The 12,585-nt window shown below is 35.0% G+C and overlaps 1 protein-coding gene and 1 non-coding gene across 2 annotated transcripts in view; one reads left to right on the forward strand and one right to left on the reverse strand.

The window, feature by feature from the left end:
* The window catches only part of CD2AP (CD2 associated protein), a 136,817-nt gene that overhangs the window by 55,479 nt on the left and 68,753 nt on the right, over positions 1-12,585 (forward strand). The window contains exons 4-5 of the mRNA XM_032340205.1: positions 3,576-3,676; positions 6,681-6,801. Of these exons, the coding sequence (XP_032196096.1) occupies positions 3,576-3,676; positions 6,681-6,801 (222 nt within the window). The remainder of the gene's footprint in view (positions 1-3,575; positions 3,677-6,680; positions 6,802-12,585) is intronic.
* LOC116589492 lies at positions 1,432-1,570 on the reverse strand. The gene has a single exon (XR_004285296.1). It is a non-coding gene; the product is annotated as a U4 spliceosomal RNA (small nuclear RNA).

Here is a 12,585-nt window from a genome sequence, read left to right on the forward strand (position 1 = left end):
TACTTACAGAATAAATAATTGACATCTTCCAGCAGCCCAATTCTGGATTTCATTCAGTGTGGAATATTAGTAGATACTTCAACTTTGCATTTGGAAAAAATTGATGCCAGATGTGAATCTACTCTTACTATGCTGGAGGGAAGACACCAGTTCTTGTAACTTTGTATTTCTTATTAGTGGAAACTCTCACAGAAGTTGTTTTTATCTAGTTAATAATTATGTTGAATGTAAAAAATACATTGAAATTGATACTGATAGGTCACTAGTAGTAGTTGCTACAGAATTGATGTTGCTGCATGAAAAATTAGTTGACCAGAATGCCCAGTCTTTAGTGTTTCATTTCTAGAAAACAGTTGTTAGCAAATAGTATGCCTGCTGATTTTGAGTCAGTGCTAAAGAAAATAGTGAAAATTCAGAATACTGTCAAAATATGGTCACTGACTATACATTTTTACAGCATACTTTAAAAAAAAATAGGGGCCTATTAGCTCAGGCTCTGCTCTCTGATAATAAAATATTTTGACTTAAAAGGGGAAAAAGACTCTGAACTGACTCCTCTACAGCTGCAGCTTCTCAAATGAAGGTAGGGTAGGGTATTCTAACTTTCTGTTTTCTATCTTACAGAAAAGTTGAAGGAATAATTGTGCAGTGAATATTTTAAATGCTTTCAGTTTGTTAACGTTTTTCATGTTGTCTTTATATCTTTGTGTGTGTGTGTATATATATATATATACACACACACACACACACATATATTTACACATTTTTTAACTGAATCAGTTGAAAGTATATTGTAGACATGAAACCTCATTCCTAATCACCTAGGTTCTTTCTTATGATGGTGATGATAATATCTTCTAAGATTTTGATTGTTTTAATCAAACAGTATATCAGCTGTATAGCTAGAATCTTTGAAAGCATGAATCTTTCAGTTAATGGTCTAAGCAGTATGAGATTTTTTTATTGCTGAGTGTAAGAAAAAAATTTAAGAATGATTCAAATTTATAGCAGTGACTCTGTTTTTAGCATTTGATTATTTTCTTTGCTTACTGGAGAAAGAAATTGACCAAAAAATCTTGACATTAGGGATGCCTGGGTGGCTCGGTCAGTTGGGCGGCTGCCTTCGGCTCAGGTCATGATCCCAGTGTCCTGGGGTCGAGTCCCACATCGGGCTCCTTGCTCAGCAGGGAGCTTGCTTCTCCCTTTGCCTCTGCCTGTGTTCATTCTCTCTGATAAATAAAAAAAAAAAAATCTTGACATTAGAAAAATTTAAATGCTGCAGTAAAACATGAAGATGTAATTTCTGGAACTGAATGGAACCAGAATGGATCATGAATCCTTTTGCTGCTGTTTTTGAAATTTTAACATTCATCTTCCCAACTTCTGAATGTGGTATACTCTTGGGGAAATTGAAAATCATAATCTTAAATGAGAAATGGTTCTGTAATTTAAGGGTTTTTTTGTTTTTGTTTTTGTTTTTTAATCTGAATATTTAGGTCTGGTTTTCAATTAGCAATAATCGCGCCTCGGATAAACCTCATTGGCTACGATACTGCCACTGCGCAAAGCTAGGTCTGGTTTTCAGAACCATGAAAATATTTGCTATCCTTGATGGACCTCCATTTGAAAACTTAGGATTTTCTGTTTTAGTAGGAAAAATAGGAGGTAACTTTACTGAGTCTACAATTTTACAGAATTTGTTTTTTTTCCAAAAAATACAAAATATTTTTTAACAGTTTTTTTTAAAGTTTTCAACATTAATATGCTGAATGCTTTAATATCTGTGAATTTGAAAACCATTAGAACAGTGTTAATGTGGGCAATCAGATCTGCCAAATAAAACTGGGTATGGATTATGATTAAAAACTTGTCAGTCTAATGGGAAGACATCAAGTTACTATAAAACAGGGGTGATAGTAATACGTCATAGGTTTTTAGAGGTATCAACACATCAAGTAAATATTAGAAGAAGTGCTCAATAAATGTAATTATTATTAGTGTTTATACTATTACGAACCATATTAGAAATGTATAAAGTATGTAGCTATGATGAAAATAAAGGGGCAGTTTTGTAGTGGGTTGTCAAGCGAGGTATATCTTAAGCCTTTCTTAGATAAGACATCTCATTCACATGAAGATTGGGGATTATGACATTATGGATAGAATTGCTGCCTTTGGAAGAAGACCCATGGAGACTAGCAGGTACATGGTATTTACAGGTAGTGAAGGATTTGGCAGACACTTAACCGTCTGAGCCACCCAGCTGCCCCCAAAACAGTATATTTAAATCTTAGAAAGAAAGACTTAGAAAGAATAGGCTTTGTCATTTTCAAGCAATTAGAAATCAGTGTAATTACATCATTGAGTACAAGATTGAGAATCATCTAGGGAATCTTAAACTGTAGATTCTAATGCAGCCTGCTACTGTAACAAAATACTCCAGACTAGATGGGTTAAACAACAGAAATGTATTTTCTCAAGTTCTAGAGGTTAGAATTCTATAATCAAGGTGCTATCAGAGTAGGATTCTGGTGAGGCCTCTTCCAGACTTGCAGGTAGCTGCCTTTACCCCGTATCCTCACATGGCCTTCGTGTGTGTATTATGCCCACATGCACATGTGCACAATTAAGTGTGAGTGGGGATTAGGGCTCCACTTTTATGATGTTGGTCAACTGTGAATATGTCCCCAAAGGCCCTACCTGGCAGTATAGTCAAGGACACAATTCAATCCAAAGCAGGTTGGTCCAAGGTGGAGCCTGAGATACTGCATTTCTCTGAAGCTTTGACATGATACTCTTGCTGCTGGTCTGAAGAATGTACTTTGAATAGCAAGAAGTTATCCTTGAATCCGTTATACCTAATCATCTACCCATAGCTGCTTTAATGATTTGGTTTTAAAGGTGGGAGTGAATCTGAGTTCTCAACTCAAGAGTTTGAAAGAAGTTATAACCACAAGCCTGTGTGGTTATAAATGATTGTCATTTAACCTGAATAAGTGAAACTTGTTTGAAAACTTAAAATTGTTGTCTTTAACTAGGTGAGTTTGGTTTTTATCTGTCAGAAAATAGAACTCTTGAAGAATATAAGATGTATTTTGGATTTGTCCATTTTGTGTCTTTTCAACACAGACACTCTTACAATAGTGCATTTTGAGTATTTCCAGACTTTGATCAGGAAGTAGTCTGAAGATTACTGGCTTGGAAGACAGCTTGTCTGTGAAAAAATTTTTTGTGTCAACAGTGTCTTCTATTGTTGATATTTTTAATCTCAAAATTGGCATTTGATATTTTACTTTGGCCTAAGTGGTGGGATTAGATGTATAAATAGATTTCATGGCTGGGAACCTTGTACCTTACTTGTGTTTGGTTTGAATATATTTTGGCACGTATAATATGGGGCAAGGTGAAAAGCCGACCAGAACTGATTGTGGTTAGCTGCTTAGAATGCTTACATGTTCTGTTTTTATTCGTATATATGAATTCAGTGGCAATAAATATGGTGTGTAAGAAAAGGTACTATTGTTTGTTTTAATGGTCTTTGTTAACCTCATTTTTTACTATGTTATTTCTTTCAGAGACCAAGAAGCGTCAATGTAAAGTTCTCTTTGAGTACATTCCACAAAATGAGGATGAACTGGAGCTGAAAGTGGGGGATATTATTGATATTAGTGAAGAGGTAAGGAAAACATGTTCTAGAGATAAAGTAGCAATTGGAATTGATGCTCTGGGTATTAGAAAACTGCTTTGTAAGAATATTAATTTTTTATTTGACTTTTATTGTCAGGTTCATTGTATTTTATAAAAATTTTAAGATGCAGGTTTTAAAACGGATCTTTAGTGTCTTAATATAAGGTTGTCTTATCTGTTGGAATAAAGCTTTACTCAGCTTACTACACCTGATATTTGTGTACTATATATGTGTTAACTTTAGGAATAAAAATTTTTAAGCTAAAGATTAATCTAAGTAGCTAAGAATAAAAATAAACATTTTCAATTCTGAATTCACTTTAGGCCCAGAACAGTAAAAGAGAAGCAGTTGTACCTTCTGCATAGCAAAGGGATACAAAAACAGAATCTTTTTGAAAGCTTTGCCTTATTTGAATTGTCACATTCAAATGTGAACCAAAATACACTTTTCCTACATTTTAATATCTTAGAATGAGATTATAAAATACGGTAGATAAAATTTTTCATATCTCTTCTTTTACTATTAAAAGAATATTAAAATTTTTATTTGGCAGCCAAAGATCCCATTTTCAAAGTATATATTTTGATATCAAATACAGTTATAGGGATTGATTTTATGTCATAACATCATGTAATATAATTCATAACTTAATGCTCATATTAAATTCCAATGTATATATATGAGACAATTCTGTTTTATTTCCACCGAGGTGCAGTAGTAATAGTTAATGTTTATTGAGGCTGTGTGTCTGAAGCATTATGCTAAGTGTTTCACATTTATTATTTTCTTTAAATTTTTTAACAACCTAAGGAGACAGGAATTTTTATATCCGTTTTATATATGAAGAGATGGAGTCATGGAAGATAAGTGATTGGCTGTTCTAGTTACTGTTGCTGCATAACATTATGACCCAAATTTTACTAGGTTCATGGGTTGCGTGAGTCAAGAATTCAGATAGGGCACGGTTGGATGGCTTGTGCCTCTGTTCCGTGATGTCTGGAGGTCTCAACTGGAAAGATGCAGTTTGGGTGCTGCTGGAATCATGGGAAAGCTCCTTTACCAACATGATTGGGTACCTACAAGGCTCGAAGACTACCTGTGGATTCCTACTAGGTAGCCTCTCCATTTGACTTCACTTTCTCACTGTGTGGAGCCCCAAGATAATTGACTTATTGCATGGCATTTCAGGGCTCTTAGTGTAAACATTTCAACAAACATGGTAATAATAGCCTTTTATAATCTGCCCTTGGAAGTGATAGTGTCATTTTCACCACATTCTGTTGGGTACAAGCATGTTAAAAGGCAGTGATATTGAAGGCAGTGGGGGCAAAGACCACCTGTTGGTGGAATGTCAAGATTACCTTGTAGATAATCATGTGAGATAGGAGATCTTGTTTCAGCCATTTTTGCCCAAGTCCGTATGCATGGGATGCAGAGGAGCTGGAATCTGAATCCACATAGTTTGAGTCTTTGTTCTTTACTGCTGTACTATCCTGCCTCTTAAGAATTCCTTAATTTATAGGAATTGTAACATTATTTACCCTAACTACTCTATTGCTGACAATTTGGGATTGCAGGTAAAGACAATTACGTTCCTGATGTTTTCCTCAGTTGTATCTGTTACAGTTTGGTCTGTATATCTCCATCACCGTAGTTTGAAGAACTCTGAAACCTTTGGTGTCTCCTTAAGTCTGCTAAAAAATTTCTAAACTCTTCAGTCTTACTGCCTTCCGTTTCTCCCTCAAACAACTTATGTTCTAGCCATTTTGTATATCAGCTGTATATATTCCAGTAATAAGTCCTTTGTTTTTATGTCACCATATTTTTAGATTGGTTTGTACCTAGTAAACTCTTATTCAGCCTTTAATATCCAGCTTTTTTTGTCATTTATTTAGGGGAGCCTTTTTAAAAAAAAATTTTAAACCCTTTTGTGCTCTTACAGCATTTTGTTCATACTTTTGTTGTAGCACCTCTTAACATTATATTGTAATATCTGCGTAGTGTTTGCCCTTGAGTGAAACAGTCTAAAGAAAATAGATTTCTCATATGCAAATCCAGTCTTCCACAGCAGTTAACACCATGGCTTATATATAGTGAGTGCCTGTTGGATGAATAACTTATTAAAATTTGCCTTGTAATTCTGAGGTAAAAAAACATTTAAAACATATTTTAAACTGAGTAAAGAGCCTTCTCTAGCAGCAGTATTTCATGTTTTGCTGTTGACAGTGAATAGTTTTCTCTTACCTATTAAGACCTTTTAGTGTCCTTAGCAAAAATTACATATTCTAAAACAGTTATTAAATAGTATTAAATAACCATGATAATTAGTAACCTTATTATTAGTGAATGTAAATATTTTTCTAGAGAGTTTGTTTCCCAGGGATATTTCTGGTTGAGGTGGGGGAAGTGTTTAGGAGAGCCTAGCTTCTGGATTTTAAAAATAAGGGATTCTTTTTCTTACTTGTGTTAAGGTTCACTGATTAAGTAAAAGGCTTGTAATTATATGGGCATTTGGGAAGTTATATTCTTACATTCATCAGACTTCTTCCAACTCTCAATTTTCATATACTTAATAATATATGAAATATATTACAAATATTGAAGTAATTAGGCTTCAAATTGAGGCTCAGTGGTATTTAAAAGAATAACATTCTACAAGAGAGCTATCTGCTTCCAGCTATTAATATCTTGTTCTTGGTTATCTGATATTTTTATAAAAATTACTTGCATCATGGATTGCAGTTGATACAAATTCTCATTGTAAATGTTGTTAAGTGCTACTGATATGTCTAATCCTGTATATGATAAATCTAATCAATTTAGATTTAATCTACTTAAAATAATTTTTAACCATTATTTTCTTACAGATTTAGAAGGATTATTTTGCATCACTAACTTCGTGCTCATTTACTTATATAGCTTAATTTTCCCATAGCAGGAAGATTTTACTTAAGATAACTTTTTATTATTTTTGAGTTGTGAACTCTTTCAGGTAGAAGAAGGCTGGTGGAGTGGAACCCTGAATAACAAGTTGGGACTGTTTCCCTCAAATTTTGTGAAAGAATTAGAGGTAACAGATGATGGTGAAACTCATGAAGCCCAGGAGGATTCAGGTAGATTATTTTAAAAATTTGAATAGATTTAAATAAAATTATGTATTGGTTTTTACTTGGTATTTTTTCAAACTGTTCTTGTTGAACTATGAGCTTCCGTTTTTCTGCTTTTAAAAAGCAGCTTTTAACAGGGACTTAAAATGAACTAAATATCTAAGCAAATAATTTAATATGTCTCCTTCTCTGATGTCTGTTTCAACCCTAAATAAATGTTCAGTATGCTGATTATGAATTATACTACTTACATTATCTGATTTCTTTCCACTTAAGATATACTAATATAATGTTTTGATTTGACTTTGCAAATGTCCCAACTACTTCAGAGATTTTAGAAATTAAAAAAAAACTTGCTTTTATTTTTGTTCATATTCAGATAATAAATTACATTTTTTTGTGCAGCCAGAATGTCATTTAATATATTGTGGTTGCCCTCATTTGTAGGCTCACCCACAAATTCATCTTAAAATTGTTCACCATTGGGGCGCCTGGGTGGCTCAGTGGGTTAAGCCGCTGCCTTCGGCTCAGGTCATGATCTCAGGGTCCTGGGATCGAGTCCTGCATCGGGCTCTCTGCTCAGCAGGGAGCCTGCTTCCTTCTCTCTCTCTCTCTCTCTGCCTGCCTCTCAGTGTACTTGTAATTTCTCTCTGTCAAATAAATAAATAAAATCTTTAAAAAAAAAAAATTGTTCACCATTTAAAAGTATGGTTGAGAACAGGGGTGCCTGGGTGGCTCAGTGGGGTAAGCCTCTGTCTTCGCCTCAGGTCATGATCTCAAGGTCCTGTAATTGAGTGCCACATTGGACTCTCTGCTCAGCAGGGAACCTGCTTCCTCCCAATCTCTCTGCCTGTCTACTTGTGATCTCTTTCTCTCTTTCTGTCAAAGAAATAAATAAAATCTTAAAAAAAAAACAAAACTGCTTTAAAAAAAAAAAAGTATGATTGAGAACATTTTATCCCAACGCTAAATTAAATTTTTAAGAATTGCTATGGAATTTATTTATTTTTTTTTAAAGGTCTGTTTAATTATTTTAGAGAGAGAAAGAGAGAGCATGTGTGAGTGAGCAGTGGAGGAGGGGGAGAGAGAATTTCAAGCAGTCTCTTCACTAAGTGCAGAGCCTGATGTGGGCCTCTGTCTCATAACCCTGAGATCATGACCTGAGCTGAAACCAGGAGTCTGACACTGAATTTACTGAGCCACCCAGGCGCCCATTTTTTTTTTTTTTTTTAAGAGAAATTAAATTCACAAGTGGTAATGCAGGTTAAAGTAGATCTTTTTCTATATGGAAAAATACATGTAGTGAGGTTCAGTGTATTTTCAAAATGAAGACATTAAATATTGTCAGTATTTAATATTGACAATGTTATTTAATTCATAGTTGACATAGGGATTTAAATGTTTCAGTATATGCTTTGTATAGCTGTTTTTTTCCTCCCAGTTCTGGACAAGACCATGCTGGGAATTTATTTCCCAAGTTTCTTTAGGATAGTTTCCCAGTCTTTCTTTGTTTTTCCTGACAGTTTTGAAGGGTTTATACTGATATTTTATATAATGGATCCCAGTTTGGGCTTTCTTTAGGTTCTTCATGATTAGTTTCAGGTTGTATTTTATTAACAGGGTTACACATTGCGTTGTATCAGGAGGCACATGATGTCTGTGTGCTCTCTTTTTGGTGATGTTCAGTTTGATTACTTGGTTAAAGCTGTGCTGCAGTGTAAGTGTACCATTGTTTCCTTTATAGTTGTCTTGTGGGAAGATACTCTGAGACTACATAATTGACATTCTTCTCTAAAGAACTTTTCTTTCTGTTCAGTTGTTTGTTTATCAGTGTGGACTCACCAGTGGGTTCTAATTTATTCACTAGGTGTTAACCTGGTACTGTTATTTATTTTGATACCACCAGATTTGGCCCATGAAAGCTCCTTCAAATTAAGTTTCTGTGATTTTTTTTTCAAAAACCAACTTTATTGGACATTTATATATAATCTGCCTATTTAAAATACTCAGTATGAGTTTGACAGATGAATACATCTATGAAAACCACTGACACAATAAATGTACAAAACATTTGCATCATCCCCCAAATATTCCTCATTCCCTGAGCTGTCCACATCTCTTTTTCTGCCTCTGGTTTCAGGTGATCATAGGTCTGTTTTTTTCTCATTATGGATCAATTTGCATTGCTGTGTCCTCTGGACAGGGGTCTTCTTCATTGTTTGATTACTTTATTTTGTTGAACAAGATGTTCCAGGCTCATGTTCTACTTTCCCTACTTCATCCTCAAATCAGCTACTTATTCAGGCAAAGATGGTTTCTTTTAGAGAAATACAGTAGTAAGGCAGTGAGATCTGAGTAGAAGTGTGCTCCTTGTTCCTGGGGTGATATTGCTTCTAGGTACTCTTAGTAGATAAAATGGAATGCTTATACGTGTACACACATGCCTGCATACACGCACACTCCTATATCTCTCTACCTACCTGCCTATTTCTACTGGTATCTCTAATTCTAGTTTAATACCACAGGGTACATTCTAGTCTGCAGTGATTTCGTCTGTAAACCCATTAGCCATAGAGATGAATGAAATAAATAATAGAGTTTACTTTACTTTTAAGGGAATTTTCAGGAAAGGGTTTTAGAATAAATTTTAGTAATAATAGACAATAGAGTGAAGGTATGAATCAGTCTGGTGAGTAGTTTTAACTCTAATCTTATTTTTAGCATTAAAATAAATGACCTTAGGAAGCAGTAGATGACAGTTTAATCAGTGAATATTTTAAGCCTTCTATGTGCTAAGTGCTAGGTTGGTTTTGTGAGGGCACAGAATCCCCTCTGTAGTCCAGAAGCTCAGGGTCCAGGCCTCTGAGGGATAAAACAAATATGAACTCAGATTAGAACATTTCAGTATGGATTAAAATGGTCTGAGTATAAGAGGTGCTGGTGGAGAACAGTTCAAAACAGAATACATTGTTTGTCACTTAAAAGAATTATTTGTACGTTTTCATCTTTTTCAGAAATATCCCAGGAAACAAATATAATCTGCAGCTTTGACTACAGCTATTTTAGAAGGTGTTATTTTCTAAACTTCTGTTCTTTTTCTTCTAATTGTTCTTCCCCTTGTTTTCCTCTATACAAGCTTTTTTTTTTTTTTTTTTTAAAGATGTATTTATTTATTTGACATGCAGAGATCACAAGTAGGCAGAGAGGCAGGAGGGGGAGAAACAGGCTCCCCGCTGAGCAGAGAGCCCAATGCGGGGCTCCATCCCAGGACCCCGGGATCATGACCTGAGCCGCAGGCAGAGGTGTTAACCCACTGAGCCACCCATGAGTCCCGATACAAGCTTTTTTTTTTTGAAAAATGGTCAATTCTTATCAAAAACATTATATAGAATTATCATCTTGACCATTTTCTTTGCATAGTTCAGTCGTGTTATGTATATTCACATTGCCATGCAGATCTCCAGAACTTTTTCATTTCACAAAATCAGAACTCCATATCCATTAAGTAACTCCTCATTCCTTGCCCCTTGAGCCACCATTCCACTTTCTGTTTCTATGAATTTGACTACTTTAGATACCTCATATAAATGAAATCATACAATATTTTCTTTCTGAGACAGGCTTATTTCAATTAACATAATGTTTTCAAAGTTTGTTTATGTTACAGCATGTGACAGAATCTCTCAGATTGAATAATATTCTGTTATTTGTATATACTGCATTTTGTGTAGCCATTCATCCATTCATGGATGTTTGAGTTGTTTCCCCCCTTGGCAGTTATGAGTAAAACACGGGCTGTTAAAACACAGGCATACATTTATTTGAGACCTTGTTTTCCATTTGGATATATACCCAGAAGTGGGATGGCTAGATTATATGCTAGTTCCATTTTTAATTTTTTGAGGAAATGCCATATCATTTTCCATAGTGTTTGCACTATTTTATACTTCCACCAACAATGTAAAGGGTTCTAATTTCTCCATGTCTTCAGCAAACACACTTGTTTTGTTTTTTTTTCTTTTTTTAATATTAGCAGTCCTGATGGATATAAATAAATATCTCATTGTGATTTGGATTTTGATTTCTCTAATGATTAGTGATCTTGAGCATCTTTTCATATGCCTGTTTTTTTTTTAAGATTTTGTTTATTTATTTGACACAGAGGCAGTGAGAGAGGAAACAGAAGCAGTGGGGGAGAGGGAGAGGAAGAAGCAGGCTTCCTGCTGAGCAGGGAGCCCACTGGGTCCATCCCAGGATCCTGGGATGATGACTTGAGCTGAAGGCAGCAGCTTAAGGTGCCCCTTTTCATATGCTTATTGGCCATTTGTGTATTGTCTTGGGAGGAGTATCTGTTCAAGTCCTTTGTCTACTTTTCAGACAGGTTGTGCGTGTGGTTTTTTTTTCCTTTTGTAGTTGTAGTAATTCTTTATATATTATGGATATTAATCCCTTATCAGATATATGATGTGCAGGTATTTTCTCCCATTCTTTTAATTGTTTCCTTTGATGAAGAAAAATTTTTCATATAGGTAGCCTGTCTATTTTTTCTTTTGTTGCTTGTGCTTTTAGTATCATATTTAAGAAATCATTGCCAAATCCAATGCTACTGAAACACTCCCTGTGTTTTCTTCTAAGAATTGTATAATTTTGGGGTTTTTGTCTAGGTTGTTAATTCATTTTGAGTAAATTTTTGTGTATGATTTAGTACAAGGGTCCAATGCATTGTTTTGTGTGTGGATATACAATTTTCCTAGCAGCATTTGTTAAGGATGTTATCAGATAGAGAAGTGGTTCCAAGCTCAGCTTTGGTTGCTTGCTGCTAGAAAAATCAATACTCAAAGGACAAGTGATGGTGGGAAAGGAAAGGTTGCTTTATTCTGGAAGCTGGCAACCTGGGAAGATAGTGGACTCATGTCTCAAGGACCATCTTCACTGTCCAGGTGAAGCTGGAGAGTTTTAAATGGGCTCCAGGCAGTGTAACCGGATGTTGACATGTCCCGGAATAGACTTGTATCAGTGGCAGCTGTTTTCAAATGCAGTCAGGCCTTCTCTTCTGGGAAAGTCTGGTCCTTTAGTCCTTAAGGTAATTATCTCCAGATTTCAAAGAAAGTAAGTTAGTTCTGCTGCAGATCAAGGGATTGAAATCAGCAAGCAAGGAATGCATAAACTTGAAGCAAGGTTAATATTTATCTTAAGACCCATGGTAATGCTGTTACAGAGAGTCCTTTCCCCATTGAGTGGTCGGCCATAACACCCTTGCTGAAGTTCATTTGACCAGTCTATGCAGACTTTTATCATGGCACCTGTGGCTATTTATATGTTTCTGTTTTTCCTCTCCAATAGACTGTCACCTGTTACAGAGACTTTGTTTGCTTACTGCTTACTATAGGTATGATCCAAAAAATGAATAGCTTATGATCTGTTTAATTTTTATTTCAGGGTATTACATTTTCTTTCATGTCATTTATGTGCCTCTTTTTTTGGACCAACACTTTGGGGAGGGAGAGTGTAAAAAAAAATTTCATAATTTATATATGATGATCATAATTTACATATAGCCCTCATACAGTTGATTATGTCATCTGTTTTCTGGAGCATAAGGGAATGGTATGGGTTATTCCTAGGGAGAGTAAATGAATCAATCTCTGCTATGGTTGGTTAACCTACTTGTGTGGAGCACTATGCTTTTTAGATTAGGGGCTTGATCATTTAGCATTTGTGGGTAACAATTGTATTCCTAATCTGATGTGCCATCTTGATTATAGGGAGGGCTAGAGTATTACTTTTTTC

The sequence above is a fragment of the Mustela erminea genome, chromosome 4, assembly GCF_009829155.1.
Source record: "Mustela erminea isolate mMusErm1 chromosome 4, mMusErm1.Pri, whole genome shotgun sequence".
Classification (NCBI taxonomy): Eukaryota; Metazoa; Chordata; class Mammalia; order Carnivora; family Mustelidae; genus Mustela; species Mustela erminea.